Source organism: Solanum dulcamara, chromosome 4 (genome assembly GCF_947179165.1).
Source record: "Solanum dulcamara chromosome 4, daSolDulc1.2, whole genome shotgun sequence".
Classification (NCBI taxonomy): domain Eukaryota; kingdom Viridiplantae; phylum Streptophyta; class Magnoliopsida; order Solanales; family Solanaceae; genus Solanum; species Solanum dulcamara.
Window position 1 is genome coordinate 6,663,353 of NC_077240.1, and position 21,380 is coordinate 6,684,732.

The window sequence follows — 21,380 nt, forward strand, 5'->3', positions numbered from 1 at the left end:
GTTTGAGTCCTAGATGCTTCTTATGTGGGGAAGAAGCTGAGACTGTGACTCACCTATTTCTTTACTGTAGGATCACCAACCTGTTGTGGGACCTCTTCATCAGTTTAAAGGGACTGAACTGGGTGATGCCAAGGAGAGTAACACAAACCCTGAAGATCTGGAGTGGCTATACCAACATCTCTGGACATAAAGAGAGATGGAAAATCATCCCTGCTTGTATTTGGTGGTCAATGTGGAAAGAAAGAAGCCTTAGATGCTCTCAGAACAAGATTAACACTATACAGAAGATGAAGATGAACTGTCTTGTATTGTTTCATTTTTGGTGTAAACAAGAGTATATGGAGGATCTAGAATCAGTTGTGAATGTCTTAGGATCCCTTTAACTTTTGTCATAGGATTGAAGATCTTCCTATATACTCTCTTACATTTGTAATTAGGAACCTGTAACTTGTTGTGGCAGGTTTGATTTTTTGGAAATGGAAATACAAATTGTTACCGTCTCAAAAAAAAGGAAGGTTTGATTCAGAACGTGCATCATATTTGCCGAGACAAGTTAAGTGCTCTATATATAAGTGAAATAATTTTACCATTCGTTTCTTCCATCTGCATGCAGTTGTCTGAGGATGATCTTGCTGAACCTAAGCTTGATATGTTATTCATTTCCTCTTCAAGACAAGCTGAAGATCCATCCTGTCCAGAAACCTCTATGCCACTTCTAGCTTTTGGTTATCACGAGCTAAGAAATGCTGCTTCATCTCAGAAGGTAACTGACAGCTCTATTTTTCTCTGTTTGCATATTTGGGAAGATAGTCATCTAGTGTCCCCTTAGTTCGCCATCTTGATCCACATGCATTGCAGAGCACTCGTTTTCCAGATAGCCCAGGTCTCCAAAGGGGGGTTTCTGTTTGAGTTCACAAATAATTAGTGAAATGGGAGAAAATATGAATAAATTCTTACAGTAAACTTATCTCAGAAACTAAAGCACAATGATCATTGACAATTAAGATTTTCTGTAAAAGGTAGCATGTACTGCACGAGAATGGAAGCGTCACGAAACGAGAGTATGTATAGCAGGGAATTTCTTTGGCAAAACAAGAGGAAATATCTTTCTTAGAAACATTCATAGACTTTTAGGATGTGTCAACTCTTTTTGTACTCACATTTTCATCACCATGTTATGGAACCATACAAAATAGTTGAACTTTGAGCTTGATGGTGGAAAGATTGAAAAGGATTTGCTTGATGTGTTAAGAAACTATGCAAAATAGTTAACCTCTTGGCAGACTGCATTTATTGCATGGTATTTTAAGGAGGAATGTTACCATCTAATCCGACAGTAATTAACTGTATCATATTCAACATGGACGATCTCTTTCTCTAGCGCTTACAGTAAAATAATTCCCCCCACACCCCCACCCACCAGCAGATCACCCTCCACTCTCCACTGCAAGCTGCTGCCCTGACCTCCCACCACCACCAGCGACCAGGTACGATATCCCCCAGCCCTCTTTCTTTCTCCCTTTCTCTCACTCACTCTGTTCTTTTTGCACTGCCGCCACCGGCCAGCACAAATCCAGCGACCCCATCCCAATGACCGGTGACCGGCAGACCAAGGAGTATATCGGAGCTTGCTGGATTTCGAAAAATCTGTTCATAGCAGTTTTTTTATCCCCATCAACTCCAAGGTACGATTCACCACCCCCTTTTTATATTTTCTTGTCTTATCTAGACCTGATTTTTCCATAACAGATTGTTCAGACCCTTATTGTTGCTTGATTGTTAACTGATTTTCTTAAATCTGATATTGTGTTTTGTGAATTTATTGTTGCACTCTTGTGAATATTACTGCATTTTTTGGTTCCTACTTTGAATTGGTATCTTTGCTATAGTTTATTGATTCTTTTTGTTTTCTTCTTTGTATTGTGTAACTGTCACTTTTTGGATTTAGGGTTTTTGTCATTACAGGTTGCCCCCTTTTTGTGTTGTTTATTGTCTACTTGATTATTATATAACTGGCGTCAGTGGCTTCAAGATTTGATAGTAGTTTAAAGTCATGTCAATGATTGGGGCGAGGGCAGGGGTGGTGGTAAGGGTACCAAGGGGACGCCTAGGTTGAAAGTCGGTCTTGGAACATAGGGACATTGGCGAGGAAGTCAATGGAGTTGGTGATTATTTTTATGAGAAGGAAGATCAATATAGCTTGTGTTCAGGACACCAAATGGGTAAGAACTAAGGCTAGGGATGTAGGCAAGTTCAAGTTAAGGTACTCAGGAAGCTTGAGGAGATATGAAGGGAAAATTGGAAGATGTGGATAGAAGGGTGAGAACCCAAGAAATAGCTCTACCATTTTAATTACCTTGTAATTTTAGTGAGGGGCAATTGGTTCTTTGTTCATTACTTTTAGCCTTTGGTATAAATAGTAGATATTAGGGTTTCATAACTAGTTTTTGGACATAAGAAAAATTATGCCTCTTGCGAGAGCTTGAAAACCCTTTGTTGAACTTCAACATCTTGCCCTAGGATTTGCAAGTAAGGTTACTACCTTCTTGAGGATTTTAATAGTTTAGGTGCTTTTATTTCCCAATTAAGTAATGTTTTGGTTAGTTTCACCATTACATCTTTTAATTGTTTGAATTTAATTGTGTTTATCTCTCTTTTATCTATCTTCAATTTCTATTTTATTTTTCATCTTCTTGTTTCACATCACGAGGCTATTTGTAAAGGGAAGAGCAATCGGGCTAGACGGGATTTCAGTGGATTTTTGGAAGAATACAGGTTAGGCAAGTATGGAGTGGCCGACTGGGTTGTTTAATATCATTTCCAAGACTACTAAAATGTCAGTAGAATGAAGGTGGAGTACAATGGAGTCGTGACATTTAGAATTGCAACAACTATATGTGTATCAAACTACTAAGCCATACTATGGAAGTTTGAGAGAGGCTGGTCGAGATGGGTATGAGGAAGGGTGTGTCTCTCTTAGAGAACCAATTCGGATTCATACTGGGGTGATCTACTACAGAAGTCATTCATATGTAAGGAGATTGTTGAAACAGTATAGAGACAAGAAGAAAGACTTACACATGGTGTTCATCAACCTAGATATGGCGTACGATAAAGTCCCTAGGGAGGTCCTCGAGAGATGTTTGGAGTCTAGAGGTGTATATGTGGCTTACATTTGGGCAATTAAGGACATGTACAATGAAGCCAATATCCAAGTTAGGATAGTGGAGGAGACACAGAACATTTCTCGGTCATAATGGGGTTGCACCAGGGATCAACCCTTAGTTCATTCTTTTTTGCCTAAGTGATGACAAATTGACACGACATATTCAAGGGGAGGTCTTGTGGTATATGCTATTCGCAGATGACATTGTATTGATTGACGAGATGCGATGTGGAGTTAATGATAGACTGGAAGGTTGGAAACAACCCCTAGAGTCTAAAAGTTTTCAGGTTAAGCAAGACTAAAACAGAGTATCTGAAGTGCAACTTCCGTGATGTAACACATGAGGTGGAGTTGGAAGTGAAGATCGACACACAAATTATACCCAAGAGAGGAAACTTCAAAGTATCTTGAGTCCGTAATTCAAGGAGACGGGAAGATCGATGATGATGTTGAGCGGGGTTGGTGAAATGGTGGCTCGCATTTGAAGTATTGGGTGATAAGAATGTATCGCAAAGGATTAAAGGTAAGTTCTACATAGTGATGGTTAGACCTGCATTGTTGTATGGTGCAGAGTGTGGGTCAGTCAAGAACGCCGAGGGTCTATCAGAAACAACCTTTCTACCTCACAAAGGTAGGGTAAGGTCTTCATACATTCTAGCCTTCCCAGACCCCACTTGTGGGATTACACTAGTTATATTGTTGTATATTTTAAGGTTTTTTGATAGTTATAGATATAGTGTCGAGCATATTCACTTCAATTTAGTCATATGTCCACTAGTTGTGTGGCACCTGCTTGCATTTTTTCCTCTCAAATCTAACTTTCAGTACTGCAAGTATGCCGTATGGTAATTATTTGAGAAGCTGCTGGATCTTAAAGGGTATCTTATTACTGGAAGACCACAAATAGAAATATGTTAACAATGTCAATATCTTTTATTTTGGTTTCATCACTCCCATTTGAAGGAAAAGATCTGACCAGATTCATTTCATGTCATAGTATCAAAAGCGACTGGACCGTTACCATGATAAGTATGCAGTTCAAGACTAATTATATGGTGTGAACATCAATAATTGGATAGAATGCTGATGACTACACTGATCTTTGAGCACGCAGTGAGCAAATATAAACTCCATGTTTATGGTCTTTAAGTTTCTAGAAAGTGTGGATTCGGGACAACTGTGTGAAGGAGGTTTTATCTCGACTTAAAGTAGCTCAAGAATAGCATGCGTGCATTCAGGACCTTTTCCCCTCCATATTACTTGCCATACTGAATCCAGCTGTCTACAAACAACTTCTGCTCAAAAAAAGTTCGGAATGAACATCATCTAGAACTTAAGGACCATGGTGACAAAAGATTAACTAAATGGGGACTAAATGTGCATGGATGCCAGGAATTGGGGACCAAATCTACAATTTATCCTAGATGACCTCAGTTCCTGTTAGACTAATGGCAGCTGTGCAGAAAATCAATTATCATTTAGCTCGAGAGATGAGAAAATTAAAGTGCTCTATGTTTTATGTTTAACAGATAGGTAATTTAGGGAAATTTGGGTATTTAGTGTTGCAGGCATGTGAGTCTTCAAAGTTTATTTGCTGAACATCAGGCACATAAATTCTAAGCATCACTGAATCAATTATCCTGTAAAGCATGAGATTAGTGATAAACATAAAAGGTGAGATATAGGTGGTTAATAAAACTTACGCTCGATGCCACAATGGAAACATGGCCCTTCTCTACCCATAAAATCTGGTTCTGAATGATTCCATCAGGTTGAACGTACTGCTGATAACCGTTGGAGTTTGATTTGCTCTCAAAATCTAAAATGTCTGATTGAGGTGACGGATCATAACATATATAGACAGATAAGAAATCGGTAGACTACAGCTGGTCATTTATATGGAAATAGATGAATCGTGATTGAGTTGTCATTAACTTCGATCTATTCTGAACTATTCTGTTTCCCCTTATGACAGCTCATCAACTTTGATTACTGTAATTTCTCAACTATTTACAGTAGAACTCCAATGAGAAGTCTTAGATTTTCTATCAAAAGAAAAGGGGGTGGGGATTTGGGGGGTGGAGTGGGTGGGGTGAAAGCTGGATTTGGTGAATCTTCATAATTTTAGGCCTTTAGTGTAGTGGTCAAGGTTTGTTAAGAAACGAATCTTAAGGCAAGGGAGTGTTAAATAGTTTCAAGATGATAATTGAAAATTTTAAGAGCGAGCAAATTGAAGAGTTGCCAAATAACAAAGTGAAAAGAAAATCAGTTTCCAAAAACTTCCCAAAAGACTGTTTGAACACAACTTAGTGAGTTGCCAAATCATGAATATTCTCTTTTTTTTTCTTTGCAGTTTTATCGTCAATTTAAGAGGTCCTTATCTAATTGTTAGTCCTGAAGCCTCGACTCCCAATTTTTTGGTAAGATGATATTGCCTCATCCAAATAATATTTCCTTGTTCTTGAAATGCAGATAATCGATAAACTTATTGTTTAATGGACTCAGTTATGAATGTTTCCTTTTGCGGGCCAGAGTTTCCCTGCTATTGAGATGCAGCAACGACACTTCTTTTTTCTATCTTACTGTGCTCAATTGCCTCTCAAGGATTTCTCAGGTTATAAAAAAACAAACTTAATTGAAATGTGCCTATAACTGTTGATTCTGGTAGATATACCAGCACCTGTCTTTTAAATAGGTGGCATTTGCTTGATTTCAATTTTGTAGAGCTTTCTAGGAAGATATTTATTAACCAAAACAACCTTTAGCAGATATGTAGCTTGGATTGTGGAGACCCGTGGTTGTCCTCTAGGCCTCTTAACTGGATGTCCTAATTTTGCTACACAGCGAGCTCTTCGAGAATATAATTTCTGGCTGGAGACTTTGAGCAATGAATGTCAAGCAGTAATCAAATAAGGTACCTCAAGTAGTTATGAAATATGTAAGAATGTACCAAATCACAAAAGAGATTTAACATATACTATTACCTGACTTGCTGTGACTGTAATTCATACATCAACATTAGTTTGAAATTCACAATTTGAGTTCTGGACTGCAAAGAAGATTGTCAATGAGGAAACACTTTTATATTTGTATTTTGTTGTATATACCAAAAACAGGACAGAGGTGGCATGTCAATTCTTAGATAAAAGCCAAAGAGTTGTTTGGAAGAAGAAGTTTCTGAAAAATAAGAAGTGTATTGTATTCGTAGACATAAATAAACTGATTCTTGAATTGTGTTCTCAACAAATCAAATTGTGTCTCTACCTCCGTGATGCGTCTATTAGTTGTTTAGTACTTCAGGTGCTTTCCACATTTTCTGCTTCAGTTTATTGGAATGGATGGAAACGCCTCACGAACAGGATGGTTAATTAATGCAGTTGTTATCTTAACTAGAAGATTTCTGATTTAGTTTCCTGGCAGTTAGTAAAAATGAAAATATTCATTTTGCTCATTTCGGACTTTAGGTGCTGATCTTCCATATGGAAATTCTCAGTTGTGCAGTTTCAAGTGTCAATATGTTTATACTCGAAGGATATAAATATAGTCTCATAATTACACTTTTTTTGGTGGAGGGATAAGTTACCCAAGGGATTAAGAGGAAAAGGGACAGAAGAAGATTCGTTATTTGCGACAGATGCAAAGGAAGGAAACATAGATTCAGTTACTTGAAGAAAAAGAGAAGAGCAATGGAGTGGAATCAACATTAACATGGAGGAGTTACGGATAAATAGTTGGATTTTTCCTTGTGATTGTGTTCCTTGGTGACATAATGGTAAGGTTACTAAATAGAGTAGCAGGTACCGGTGCTTTGATTAGTCCTCATTTACTCTTAACTTTGAAATACTTGTTAGGATTCCTTTCTAGCACTAATTTCAAGTCTCTATGTTAGCACTATTTTTGCCTATGGGGATTATCTGATTACTATTGTCTTTTATCAGGTTGAACAAGCATGATTACCATGACTGAGATACTTGCAATCGTACTAAAACTTGTCATGTCAATCTGTACATACTTTGGATAATATTGCATTATGAATGAACATGTTAAAAAATACAGCTAAAATACTGGAATCAAAGGGATAGAAAATATTATAACCTAAAGAGAACCTCTTTTGTCACTTCAAGAAGTAATTAATTTGTAGATATGAGTAGTGATGAAAAAGACAATGGTAAAGTTCTTTTGATAAGTAATTTATATGATAAGGTTTTAACCGTAACGTGTATTTTTTGATGATAAGTTGGTTTTAGCTAGACTTTATTGCATTGAGTTGTAGCACATACATGATGACTGAATGTGATATAATGGGACAAAGTGAATTTTGTATCACATGGAGGAATGTTGTCTCAATTATCTGCAGTCTTATATTCTTGTGCTCCTAATATTTTGTTGGGTGAGGTTTTTAGAAAATTTCAGGCTATTATGTTGCAAAAAATAAATAGAATTGTACTTTCTCTTACAATGTAAGCTTTTAGATGAATTCTTTGATATGGTATTAGAGCAGATATAGATCCGAGATTTGAGTCAATCTGTCACCCATAATAAAAAAAAAATCATGTGCTAGGAGCCCACTTATGAGGGGTGGTCAAAGACTTAATTTAAGGAAATAAATTGTGCTATCTCTAACGACTTAAGCTTTTTAGATGAAATGGTCACACACTTCAACAACAATTAATAGATTTATCCTTCCATATGTTAATCTTGTCAATTGTGTTTACAATTTTCATGATAGAAGTGAGGCTTGCATTTGAGCTCATACATACGAAAACATTTTAATGCAATGGCATAGGACTTCAATTTTAGAAATGATGTGTGACTGGAAGAAAGCAACATTGGAGTATGAATCTGAGTACTACACGTAACATATAACTCCTAAAAGATCTTTATATAAGTAGTATATAAATGTGACAACGGAGGGATGGTGTAGTGGTAAGGACCCTCCACCTTTAAAGATAACATGAGGTTTGAGTCACCGATGGTGCAATGTGAGAAAAAGAGTCACTATTGGGCTCTTGGGTGTGGAGTTTAGTTGGGGTGGTGGTGGTGGTAAGTGGTGGTAAGTTTACCATGTCAAAGAAATAGTACTACGAAGAAAAAAGAAAATAAATGGTACTACATCTGGTCCATTTTAAATGTCATTTTAGCCTTTCAATGTTGGTACGAGATAAGTGTCATTTTAAGAAACCAAGATGGCTTGATTGTTCTTTTTCAAATCTAACCTTACTCCAATAAATGATCTATATAGTTTGTGGAGTGATAATGGGTAATTTGAAGAGATATAAAGGGTAACTTAGTCAAATAACCCTTATAATTAATGTTATTAAATGGTTTTCTTAATGTTTGTGCCAAAAGCTTAAATGAAACTTAAATAGGATTTAAGGTAGTAGTATAGAAATGTCTAATGTTCTCGATCTTTTTCGTCTAAGAGGGACTTCTGATATTGATTCTTTTATACTAGACTATATTGTGAACGGATTCTTAAATGTAAGAGGAGACTCCTCTCAGGGTTAGGGATCACACTAGGTAAAACACTTCAACACCAATTTCTTCCTTGACCTCTTTGCTCAAGACTGTGTTCTCAAAATCATATGTTTTGTTGTTGATGTATAATGATTATTTTGACAAGTAAAGGAATTTTATATGGTGTGTGGAACAGCAATATTAGTGAAAGTACATGTCCATTAGCTACTTTCTATATCATCTACTCTGGACGTAATTGTAATGTCACAAGCATGCTCTGAAGCAAAAATACAAAAATAGGTTTCCCGGTAAAGAAGTAAAGTTAATCCAAAAGACCACGAGCAGGTGTACTTTTTGACTTTGAAATCCTCAGTTGCAAGTTTTGTGTTAAGCTATCATGTTATGTTCCTTCCATCAAGATTCATTCTTGTACTTTGAGTATATAAATAAAATTGTATCTCCCATCAATTCTACTTCCTTTGGCGAAATAATTAACTTTGTAGATTAAGCATTCTAAGTTTCAAACAAAACTAAGAATACGAAGGTGCAACCCATAAGCCTTTTTCAGTTGTATGATGCTCCAGCGCCTAAGATATGCTTATCCAGTCCCATGAATAATGTCCATTGTTTCCTTTTTCAGCTAACATCATGTACATTGCTCTGCCACTGATCAAAAGAATGACAGATTTTAACGTTCACATTTCTTCTCACGTCCCATTTTCGTGAAAAAAGTATCAATTGAAGTGGAGGGTTTCTTCAAACAACAAGGAGCTGGGTCAACTATTCAATCAAATGATATTGAGCCTGTTTTCCATCTCTTCTTTTCCTTTTGTAAGGAGTAATGTATTTACTCTCTTCACCCCTTTCTTTTGTTTTAGTACTTCCTGGCCTTCTAGGAGTTTTATAGTTTTGAATAGTCGATCCATTGTTTTCGTTTCTGCAATGTTTGTTGCTAGAGTAGCAGTATACGTTGTGGAATGTCACAAAGGAGTGTTGTCATTTTACTTTTACTATGTCTACTTCTTATTACTTCAAAGTCTACTAAGTAATATAAAAGTATAAATCTATTTTGAAGTGTTATGTTGCTACTTGGGGGCATTTATGAAACTCACTACTAAATTATTCTCAGTCTTAATTACTCCTGGATTATGTAATAATGGCTCTCTAGCTTCTCCTTAGTGTTGATATTATTGGAAGGTGTAGTGTCTTATCGACTTGCCTTATAACTTAAAAGGAGATCGAAGGGACTTCTTGGTCGACTTATTTTTCAAACTTTTTGTGGTTGAGCATACCTTATCCTAAGGCTGATACCTATTTCTTCAATGATCAGATGTTCATCTCCGTATACAAATGAAGATTCAGTAGCAGCAGCATTTAAAAGAACAATTTATTGACATGCCCTTGATGTAGTATCCATATGATGTGGAGCCAGTCTATTTTCTCGTGCATTTGCTTTTCCACCCTCATTTCCAGTAGTTTCATTTTGCATAGCCACATGATCTAGTACATTATTGTTTATCCTGAAACAAAGTATAATGCCAGACATTACAGTTGTAATGACAAGCATATGTAAGTCAAATGCCCTTTGTGATGTTACAATGTTAGTTTACTGCAGAGTCCACACAAATTAACAAACTTGTAGGTAAGCATGCGTGATAGACTTTGGAATTGACATATTAAAGGCATCAAAAAGCAGAATTGACATGTCTAAAATTCCATCCAATAAAAAGGAAGAAACTTAAAATATCCAGAATAAATGCACAACTGGCAAACTAGATGGTCTCAAAACACCCAAGTTGTTGTGCATTGCTGTTGGGGACATCCAGTAAAGTTGGAACAGCCGAAATTGTTTTTAACCAACATTGCACTAGCTAGACAATAAGAGTTTAGCTTCACATACCAGCTTGAACCATATGCATGCATCTCAAAATTCACTTTTAGATGAATTTTGTTTAGAAGCATTCATTGAGCAAGAGACATTATCGTCTGCCATTGTTGATAGACTTCGAGCGTTCTGTAGTAGTTGTTGGTGATACAAGCAGCATAGCTCCAAGACCAATCTCATTAGGAGGAATGTATTTGTTCCTTACATAAATTAGAGTAACATTTTCCTCATCGTCAGATATATCTTCAAAGTCTGGTTCCTGGAGATTCTTATGAAGTTGCCTCTGGAGTCTTTCAGCAGGTGACAAAATGTGTTGTTTAAGCTTTGATCTCTTTCTTCTTGGGACACTGTCCGGATTCCAGAGAGGATCTTTGTCTGCTTCTCCCAACAAAAGGTGAACATTAGTGCACATAAAACAATAAGGTATTAAACAACAGATCTTTATTTATTTTTTTTTATTTTTTTTTTTTGGGGGGGGGGGGGGTAAGCTGTTATAAAAATTTGTATGGTCAAAGATATTAGTTTTTCACTTTTTTTATAACCCTTACGGTTAAGAAAGGATTTGATCAGAACATGCATCATATTTGCTGAGACAAGTTTAAGTGCTCTATATATAAGTGAAATTATTTTACCATTTGTTTCTTCCATCTGCATGCAGTTATCTGAGGATGATCCTGCTGAACCTAAGCTTGATATGTTATTCATTGCCTCTTCAAGACAAGCTGAAGAACCATCCTTTCCAGAAACCTCTACGCCAACTTCTAGATTTTGTTCATCTCGAGCTAAGAGATGTGGCTTCATCTCAGAAAGTAACTGACAGCTCTGTTTTCCTCTGTTTGCATGTTTGGGAAAATAGTCATCTAGTGTCCCCTTAGTTCGCCATCTTGATCCACATGCATTGCAGAGCACTGGTTTTCCAGATGGCCCAGGTCTCCAAAGGGGGGTTTCTGTTTGAGTTCACAATTAATTAGTGTTTAAATGAGACAAAATATGAATAAATTCTTACAGTTAACTTATCTCAGAAACTAAAACACAATGATCATTGACAACCAAGATTTTCTGCAAAAAGTATAGAATGTACTGCACCAGAACAAAAGTGTCACGAAACTAGAGTATGTATAGCGGGAATTACTTCGGTAAAACAAGAAGAAATATCTTTCTTAGAAACATTCATAGACTTTTAGGATGTGTCAACTCTTTTTGTACTCACATTTTCATCACCATGTTATGGAACCATACAAAATAGTTGAACTTTGAGCTTGATGGTGGAAAGATTGAAAAGGATTTGCTTGATGTGTTAAGAAACTATGCAAAATAGTTAACCTCTTGGCAGACTGCATTTATTGCATGATATTTTGAGGAGGAAAGTTACCATCTAATCCGACAGTTATTAACTGTATAATATTCAACAGGGATCATCTATTTTTCTAGCGCTCAACAGTAAAATAATTTCCCCCACCCACCTCTCCCCCTAGCGTATCACCCACCACTCTCCACTGCAAGCTGCGGCCCTGACCACCACCGGCGGCCAGGTACGATTGCCCCCAGCCCTCTTTCTTTCTCCCTTTCTCTAACTCTCTCTGTTTTTTCGTCTCACTGCCACCACCGGTCAACAAGAATCCACTGACCCCATCCCAATGACTGACGACCGGCAGACCAAGGAGTATATCGTAGCTCGCTAGATTTCGGAAAATCTGCCCGTAGTATTTTTTTATTCCCATCAACTCCAAGGTACGACCTACCACCCCCCTTTTATTTTTCCTGAACAGATTGTTCAGACCCTTTGTTGCGCCCTTGAGAAAATTACTACATTTTTGCTTCCTACTTTGAACTGGTATCTTTGCTATAGTTTATTGCTTCTTTTTTTTTTCTTCATTGTATTGTGTGACTGTCACTTTTTAGATTTAGGGTTTTTGACGTTACGGGTTGTCCCTTTTTATGTGTTGTTTATCGTACACTTGATTATTTACACTTGATTATTCTATAACTGGCATTAGTGACCTCAAGGTTTTATGGTAGTTTAAAGTCATGTCAATGATTGGGGGAGAGGGTAAGGGTGGTAAGGGTTCCAAGGGAACTCCTAGGTCAAGTGTTCGGTCTTGGAACATAGGGACATTGGCGAGGAAGTCAATAGAGTTGGTGATGATTCTTAAGAGAAGGAAGATCAATATCGTTGTGTTCAGGACACCAAATGGGTAGGAACTAAGGCTATGGATGTAGGTGGGTGCAAGTTAAATTACTTATGAAGCTTGAGGAATAGAAATGGAGTAGGCATTTTAGTTTATGTTGCTCAAACTTTTCAAATATGTCAACAGGTGTGTGTCGGATACTCCAAAAATAGTGCATTTTGGAGAATTTGACATGGGTGTGGCAACAATTTTGGAGAGTCCGACCAACAGATTTTAGTAGACATGGAATTCTAGGATCAAATGGTAGAGGTTAGGAAGGTGAATGATAGGATAATGACCATCAATAAAGTTTTGGGGGCTTATTGTTAACGTAATTAATGAATAAGCGCTGCAAGCGGATTTGGATGAGTAGGTAAAAAAATGCCTTTAGCTACGAGTTGGACGAGGTTGTGAGAGGTATCCCACTTACGGAGAAACTAATTAGAAGGGGATTTTAATGGTCACATATAGTCCACTTTAAGAGGATATGATGGTTACATGGCAATTTCGGCTTAAGAGATAGAAATGAAGAAATTGTTTCACTTTTAAACGTCGCAAAAGGTTTTGAGCTGGTCATAGCTAATTCAAGCTTCCAGATTAAGGGAGAGCACTTGGTGACCTAGCGTAGTGTGGTGGCTAAGACAATAAATTATCTTCTCCTTATGAAAGGTATTAGAGGTTTATGAAAGGACTGCAAGGTTATCCCAAACAAAGATCTTATAACCCAACATAAGTTTGTGGTTATGGATTTAGATTCAAGAGGATGAAAAAGAGGACTGCATATGACCAACCAAGGATCAGATGGGGAGCATGACCAACCAAGGATCAGATGGGGAGCATGACTGAAGCCAAATCTCAAGATATTAGAGAGAAATTACCGGCTATGGGGGCTTGAGGGAGTAACGGGAACATCGATTGGATGTGGGCTAGGACATATGTTTGCATCAGGGAAGCAACAAGAAAGGTGTTAGGGATCTTGAAAGGAAATCTCGACGGGCATAAATGGGGATTGGTGATGGAATGGAGAGGTCCAAAGATAAGTGAGCCAAGTGGTTGCTTACACAACGCTAGTGGAAAGCTTAGATGAGAAAGACGAGGAGGAATAGGGAAAGGTACAAGACGATGAAGAAGGAAGCGAAGCTAGCGGTCGCGGTAGGTTAAACAACAGCTTTTGTGCACATGTATGACCAAGTAAAGTGCATCAAGGACGAGAGTGACGAAGTGTTGGTAGAAGAGGCATACATTAGACAAAGATGGCAAATGTATTTTCATAAGCTCTTGAATGAAGAAAGGGACAGAGATATCATGTTTAGGGAGCTAGAGCATTTCGAGAATGATAGAGATTTTGGGTATTGTAGGTGCATAAAGGTTGCAAAGGTTAAGGAGGCTATTCGTAAGATAAGGGGAAGAGCGAACGGGCTAGACTGGATTCCAGTCGATTTTTAGAAGAATATAGGCGAAGAAGGTATGGAATGTCTGACGAGGTTGTTTAATGTCATTTTCAGGACAACTAAAATGTTAGAAGAATAGAGATGGAGTACAATGTTGATATGACATTCAGAATTGCAACAGATATAGGTGTATCAAGCTATTAAGCTATACTATGAAAGTTTAGGAGAGGGTGGTCGAGATGGGGATGAGGAAGGGTGCGTCTATCTCCGAGAACCAATTCAAAATTCATACCGGGGCGATCTACTACAAAATTCATTCATATTGTAAGGAGATTGTTGGAGCAGTATAGAGACAAGAAGAAAGACTTGCGCATGGTGTTCATCGATATAGCGTACGATAAAGTCCCTATGGAGGTTCTCTAGAGATGTTTGGAGTCTAGGGCGGGGCAGGGCACACCCTTAATAGGGCGGGGCAGGGGAAGCTTTAAATAGGGCGGGGCGGGGCAGGGCAGGGGCAAATTATTATTCTAGAAAAATTTTAATGGGTTAGGGCAGGGCAGGGCAAGGTCCAAAAATGGAGAATGAGATAGAGAGAGAGAGAAGAATTGGTAAAGAAAGCTGGAAAAATCCTCAACGATTTAGGGACTTTTCGGCTCCTAATACAGTGACACTGCAGCTTAAGTACTAGTTGGAATTTTTATTCCATTTCTTGGTTTTATTATATATTCACAGTCACTTGAAATTAATGGAGTCGTATTTTTGGAATTTTGTTGTTTTGTAAGTTAGATATTAATTAATAGTAGTAATTTAAGGTGTGATTTGATATTTTTCTATGTTTCAATTGTGGCAAAATAATAAGTGTGCTACATGTACAAAAGTGCCAGAATTTCAAGTTTACTCCTTCAATTCCTACTAGCCATTACCAATACATTCAAATTTTCCAAATTTAAAAATGTTGAGTACAACTAAAATTCACGTAACTTGATGGGTTTGGGTTTAGCTTAGTCTTGCATTGTTATTGTACTGGGGTGGCGTAGGGTAGGGCTTAGTGGGCAGGACGGGGCAAGGCATTTTTAAAAAAAATGCTAAACAGGGTAGGGTAGAGCAGGGGTAAAATGTTAATAGGTCAAGGCTTGCCCCGCCCCGACCCACCCTGTTGACATCCCTATGTACATGTGGCTTACATTTGGGAAAATAAGGACATGTACGATGGGGCCAAGACCCAAGTTAAGATAGTGGGAGGAGGCTCAAAACATTTATAGGGTTGCACTAGGGATCAACGCTTAGCTCATTCTTTTTTGCCTAAGTGATGGATGAATTGACACGATATATAGGGGAGGTGTCGTGGTATATGTTATTCGCATATGACATTGTATTGATTGACGAGATGCAAGGTAGAGTTAATGATAGACTGGAAGTTTGGAAACAGACCTCGGAGTCAAAAGTTTTTCAGGCTAAGCAGGACTAAAAGAGAGTATCTGGGGTGCAAGTTCAGTGATGTAACACATGAGGAGGAGTTGGAAGTGAAGATCGACACACAAATTATACCCAAGAGAAGAAGCTTCAAGTATCTTGGGTCCATAATCCTAGGAGACATGAAGCTTGATGATGATGTCGAGTAAGGCGGGTGAAATGGAGGCTCGCATCTAAAGTACTGTGCGATAAGAATGTGTCGTCAAGGATTAAAGATAAGTTCTACAGAGTGATGGTTAGACCTGCATAATTGTATGGGGCAGAGTGCTAGCCAATCAAGAACGCCAAGGGTCTATCGGAAACAGTCTCCCTACCTCACGAAGGTAGGGGTAAGGTCTGCGTACATTCTACCTTTCCCAAACCCTACTTGTGGGATTACACTGGGTTATGTTGTTGTATATTTTAAGGAGTTTCTTGATAGTTATAGATAGAGTATCGAGCATATCACTAAAGTTTATTCATATTTCCTCTGGCTGTGTGGCACCTGCATTTTTTCTCTCAAATCCAACTTTCAGTACTGTAAGTCTGGTAATTGTTCGAGAACCTGCTGGATTTTAAAGGGTATCTTATTACTAGAAGACCACAAATAGAAATATGTTAACAATGTCAATATCTTTTATTTTGATTTCATCACTCCCACTTGAAGGGAAAAAGCTGACCAGATTCATGTCGTGTCATAGTATCAAAAGCGACTGGACCATAACCATGACAAGTATGCAGTTGAAGACTAATTACATGTTGTGAACATCAATAATTGGATAGATTGCTGATGACTCACTGGTCTTTCAGCACTCAGTGAGAAAATATAAACTTCTGTGGTTATGGTCTTTAAGTTTCTAGAAAGTGTGGACTCGGGACAACTGTGTGAAGGAAATTTTATCGCGACGTAAGGTAGGTCGAGAATAGTATGCGTGCATTCAGGACCTTTTCCCCTCCATGTTGTCATTCTGAATCCAGCTGTCTATGAACAACTTCTGCTCAGAAAAAAGTTCGGAATATACACCACCTAGAACTTAAGGACCATGGTTATCAAAAGATTAAATAAATGGGGACTAAATGTGCATAGATGCCAGGGGTTGGGGACCAAATCTACAATTTATCCTAGATTACCTCAATTCCTGTTAGACTAATGGCAGCTATGCTGAAAATCAATTAACATTTGTCTCGAGAGGTGAGAAAATTAAAGTACTCTATGTTTTATGTTTAACAGATTGGCAATTTAGAGAAATTTGGGCATTTGGTGTTTCAGGCATGTGAGTCTTCAAAGTTTATTTGCTGAACATCAGGCACATAAATTCTAAGCATCGCTGAATCAATTATCCTGTAAAGCATGAGATTATTGATAAACATAAAAGGTGGGATATAGATGGTTAATAGAACTTACATAGCTGAATCAATTATCCTGTAAAGCATGAGATTATTGATAAACATAAAAGGTGGGATATAGATGGTTAATAGAACTTACGCTCGATGCCACAATGGAAACATGGCCCTTGTCTACCCATAAAATCTGGTTCTGAATGATTCCTGTTCAAATCAGGTTGAATGTACTGCCGCTAACCGTTAGAGTTCGATTTGCTCTCAAAGTCTAAAATGTCTGACTGCGGGAACGGATCATAAGATATATAGACAGATAAGAAATCGGTAGACTACAGCTGGTCATTTATATGGAAATAGATGAATCATGATAGAGTTTTCATTAGCTTTGATCTATTCTGAACTATTCTGTTTCCCCTTATGACAGCTCATCAACTTTGATTACTGTAATTTCTCAACTATTTACAGTAAAACTCCAATGAGAGAAGTCTTAGTTTTTCTATTAAAAGAAAAGGGGGTGGGGATTTGGGGGGTAGAGTGGGTGGGGTGAAAGCTGGATTTGGTGAATCTTCATAATTTTAGGCCTTTAGTGTAGTGGTCAAGGTTTGTTAAGCAACGAATCTTAAGGCAAGGGAGTGCTAAATAGTTTCAAGATGATAAGTGAAATATCTAAGAGTGTGAGCAAATAAAACAGTTGCCAAATAACAAAGTGAAAAGAAAATTAGTTTCCAAAAATTTCCCAATAGACTGTTTGAATACACCTTAGTGAGTTGCCAAATCATGAATGTTCTCATTTTTCTGTTGGCAGTTTTATTGTCAATGTAAGAGGTTTTTATCTCAATTTTAGTCCTGAAGACAAGTCGCAATTTTTTGGTAAGATGATATTTCCTCATCTAAACAATATTTCCTTGTTCTTGAAATGCAGATAATCTATTATGGTCTTAGCAACCCTTTTATTGTTTAATGGACTCAGTTATGAATGTTTCCTTTTCCAGGCGAGAGTTTCCCTGCTATTTAGATGCAGCAACAGCACTTATTTTCTCTATCTTACCATGCTTGCGCATTTATCTGTCGCTATTGACAGAATTTTGTGTATCTAGGCAGATGGATTTTTCTTTATGTCATGCTTTCTGACTTCCGATTAACAACCACTATCATGCCTCACTTCAAGCTAGTCGGGGCGACTCTATGAATCTTCATTATCTTGCTTCATTTAAGCTCATCTCATCATGCTTAGTGATTTAAAAATACTTATTTCATATTCAAGATTACTAATATATTACACATGCATACAACAACAACAAACCCGGTATAATCCCACCATGTGGGGTCTGGGGAGGGTAAAGTGTACGCAGACCTAACCCCCACCTTGAAAGGTAAGGCGACTGTTTCCGAAAGACCCTCGGCTCAAGAGAGGAAAACAAGAGATAGAAGGTCAGATAGGGACAAGCATATCGAAAACAAGATGAAAACAGGAATAGCAAAAGTGAAAAAGTCATGGTAGAAATAGTACGGAAGGAAAGAGGCATTAACTACTATAAATAAATACTACACATGCATAATACATAGAATATCACTGGCTTTGTGTACGCTGTTATGTACTTCTCTGTGATGCCAAAATATGTGTTTTGACATGGGAAGAGGAGAATGCTGATTTTAGTTGTGTGCATATTCTTCTTGTATCCATCTAGGGGCATGAGGCTGTAGGCTTTTTTTGTTTTGTTTTGTTTTTTTGGTTATGACACTTTTGCATAATTGGATATTGAATTTGGTTATAAACTTCACTACTGCTAAGAGGAAATGTACCACATGGTGCCTGAGAGACTTGTTTTTGTAGTTCTTAATGATTTAGCAAAGCTAGCGTTTAATCTAAAAACTATGAAGTATTATATCAAAGAATCTCAGTGGCTGTTTCTTATCAGCAGCTATCGAGTTTATTCTTGTTTGCCTAGTATGTTATTGGGAAAATCCAATCTTAAGATGATCACTTTAGGAAGCATATGCTTGGCTCATCGTAATTTATCTTAGTCCTCCAGCTCTGTGACATAACAGGTGTCTCCTTGCCATCTCTCTCTTTTTAACTTCCTATCCAACATAACTTGGAAACGTTTGGATATACTAGACAAGATTGTGTTTGACAAATTAATACTAGTAATGGTATTTCCCTTGCTTGCTGGTTTACTCGAATGTGAAATAGGCAGAGTTTTTCAGTACATGAGAAACAAGAGGGAGTCCTTTGCCCCGATTACATGAATGTATAAGTTCTAACAGTTGCATTATTGGTCTTGCCGCTTTTAATTTTCACACACACACATCATGTTTTTTTTTAATCTGCTACTGGAGTATGTTTGAAGCTTATAAATGAGTAAATGGTGAACTTCTTTGTCTGTCTTCGGATGCAGGTTCAACACAGATGTGCTGGCTTAGCCTCTGCCTCTTTGTGATGATTTAACTTGGTGGACTCTCAGAAATCTAATGGTCAACCTGAAAAACAAAGTGACCATACCCATTAGTCAGCCAACCCATTTTTGACCCGTATGAAAGATGATCAAGTTGGGTTATGTTTGACCCATTTTCAACTCATTTGCCACTACCACTAATATGTAATAGGGAAGAGCCCTACATAATCTTTGTTTATTATTTACATAGAGAAGTATTTGGTTTTTTCATCAAGATATATAATCAAGCATGAGCAAATTAATGATCAATGCATAATGGCATATTGATTCTTGAAAGAAACATTAAGCACGTTAAGTATTGATCACTAAAACAAGACAAGCAAGACATCCTTGTCATCAGCACAGATATCGGATAACTTGTTCACCAAAACTAAGCATATGTGATTATATTGAGTGATCTCATTAGGACAATTTATTATGTACTTGCTTTCTTTCAAGAATGGTAATTGCTTTGACAATAAATTTCCATTTTTAGCTTTGGCAATGTTTGACCAAATGCCATTCAATCTTTAATTAGTTGATTATGACAATAAGTTAATAGTTTTAATGGTCTAGTGTCCAATTATAAACTTAAAAGCAAGAATAACTTTAGATTCTTACTGGTGTGATTCTTTTTAATTATGCATTGCCCAAAATGTATTGCTTCACTAATTCGGATTTGCACGATAGTATGTATCCAAATATGGTTGTGGAATTAAAATTTCTATAAATTTATTAATAACTTTTTTTCCAAAATTATCCTTGTCCAATAAATTATTGAACAAATGTTAAGAAAATAACTCATTTCATTAATGTTAATGATTGACTTTTTTTAATGAGAAAATCTTTTTAAAAATCACTTAAAATCTGTGGAGGGAATATGATATGAATGTTAAATTAAATAGTGTTAGAGTACCATTGGGATCGATCCTTTTTAGGATAGAATAAAAAAAAATTGGTCAAAACCTTCAAAAATCACCTAAAATGGACTAGAGGGAAGCATTTTATGAATGCTAAATTAAATAGTTTCTTAGTATATGATGGTTGATTTTTTTAGGATAGAATAAAAGAAATTAACTCGGAGTATCCTACCAAAAGGAAAAAGATGTGTTTTCCTGTCGAGAAGAAAAAGTTATTAAGTAAAATTTGGAAGAATCGTTTTTATGTGTTGATCAATATCTAGAAATATTTGTAATATCTAGTGCTACTCCTTAGGTTCATTTTGGTTGTCATATTTTTCTTTTGCACTTAAAAGAATTATTTGATTATTTATTATTTAATCTCAATTTAATACGTATTTTCCTTTCACCACCTTAATCCTTAATTGTTACTATTAGACTGAGAAATTTGAAATTGAATGTACAACTAAATATTAAGATGTTTTACTAAAAATTTAATACTAAACAATTAAGACTATTTGTTTTTTCAACATGTGAATATATAAAATATATATTTTTAAAAATTAATAAATTTATATGACAATCAGAGGTGATAATGATTTGATATGGTGGTTATAGGTATCAATTGGGGATTAAGTTGGGAGACGATGGTGATATTGAGTAGTCTTTAACTAATAGTAATGATGGCTAACAACAATGATTAATTGTAATTATTGGTCGTGATAGTTGATAGCAACGACAAATATATATTGAGTAGTTGTTGTGGTGATAGTTATTATTAATTGGTAATTATAAATTGTAATGGTGGCTAGGAGTGATGATTGTTAATAGTGGTAACAACCTTAATGTGGTGGTGATTATGGTTGGTGATGATGATTTGTAGGGGTTGGGTGATGATAGTTGATAATAGTGAATAACGGCAATGACTGTATCGATGAAAATAGAGGAGTAGTGATGAAATGTAAAAAACTTTTTTAAAAATATCTTGCGTATTCAGATCTATTTAATCTCGTTAAATAATTAAAAAAATATACTTAATAATTAAAATCGAAAAATGGTTAAGATTAATTAGACTATTTGGTCAAAATTTTTGGAGATTAAAAATGTTTATTTATTAAAAGTGAGGTATAGACCAAGTTTTTGGGAGAAAATAAATGCTTTTGAAAGTAGCAAAAATTATTTTTCA

General features: G+C 36.6%; 1 protein-coding gene and 1 long non-coding RNA gene across 8 annotated transcripts; one reads left to right on the plus strand and one right to left on the minus strand.

Moving 5' to 3' along the window:
- The first annotated feature begins 769 nt into the window (after window positions 1-769).
- LOC129885822 (uncharacterized) lies at window positions 770-19,513 on the plus strand. 5 transcript variants are annotated; one of them, XR_008766132.1, is made up of 5 exons: window positions 770-1,685; window positions 5,639-5,780; window positions 5,935-6,080; window positions 6,739-6,938; window positions 19,260-19,513. It is a non-coding gene; the product is annotated as an uncharacterized LOC129885822 (long non-coding RNA). The 5 variants fall into 5 exon arrangements; XR_008766133.1 differs by lacking the exon at window positions 19,260-19,513 and adding an exon at window positions 11,167-11,215; XR_008766131.1 differs by lacking the exon at window positions 19,260-19,513 and adding an exon at window positions 9,264-9,566.
- On the minus strand, window positions 10,129-11,309 carry LOC129885821 (uncharacterized). Of its 3 annotated transcripts, XR_008766130.1 has the most exons (3): window positions 11,141-11,230; window positions 10,524-10,883; window positions 10,129-10,143 (listed from the first exon to the last, which is right to left on the minus strand). XR_008766130.1 is itself a non-coding variant. In XM_055960257.1 (2 exons), the coding sequence occupies exons 1-2, from the start codon at window positions 11,307-11,309 to the stop codon at window positions 10,603-10,605; spliced, it is 453 nt and encodes a 150-aa protein (XP_055816232.1). In that variant the 3' UTR covers window positions 10,264-10,602. The 3 variants fall into 3 exon arrangements, 2 of the variants coding, with proteins under 2 accessions (XP_055816232.1, XP_055816233.1); XM_055960257.1 differs by lacking the exon at window positions 10,129-10,143 and having other exon boundaries at window positions 10,264-10,886; window positions 11,141-11,309; XM_055960258.1 differs by lacking the exon at window positions 10,129-10,143 and having other exon boundaries at window positions 10,276-10,883; window positions 11,141-11,309.
- Window positions 19,514-21,380: the final 1,867 nt, after the last annotated feature.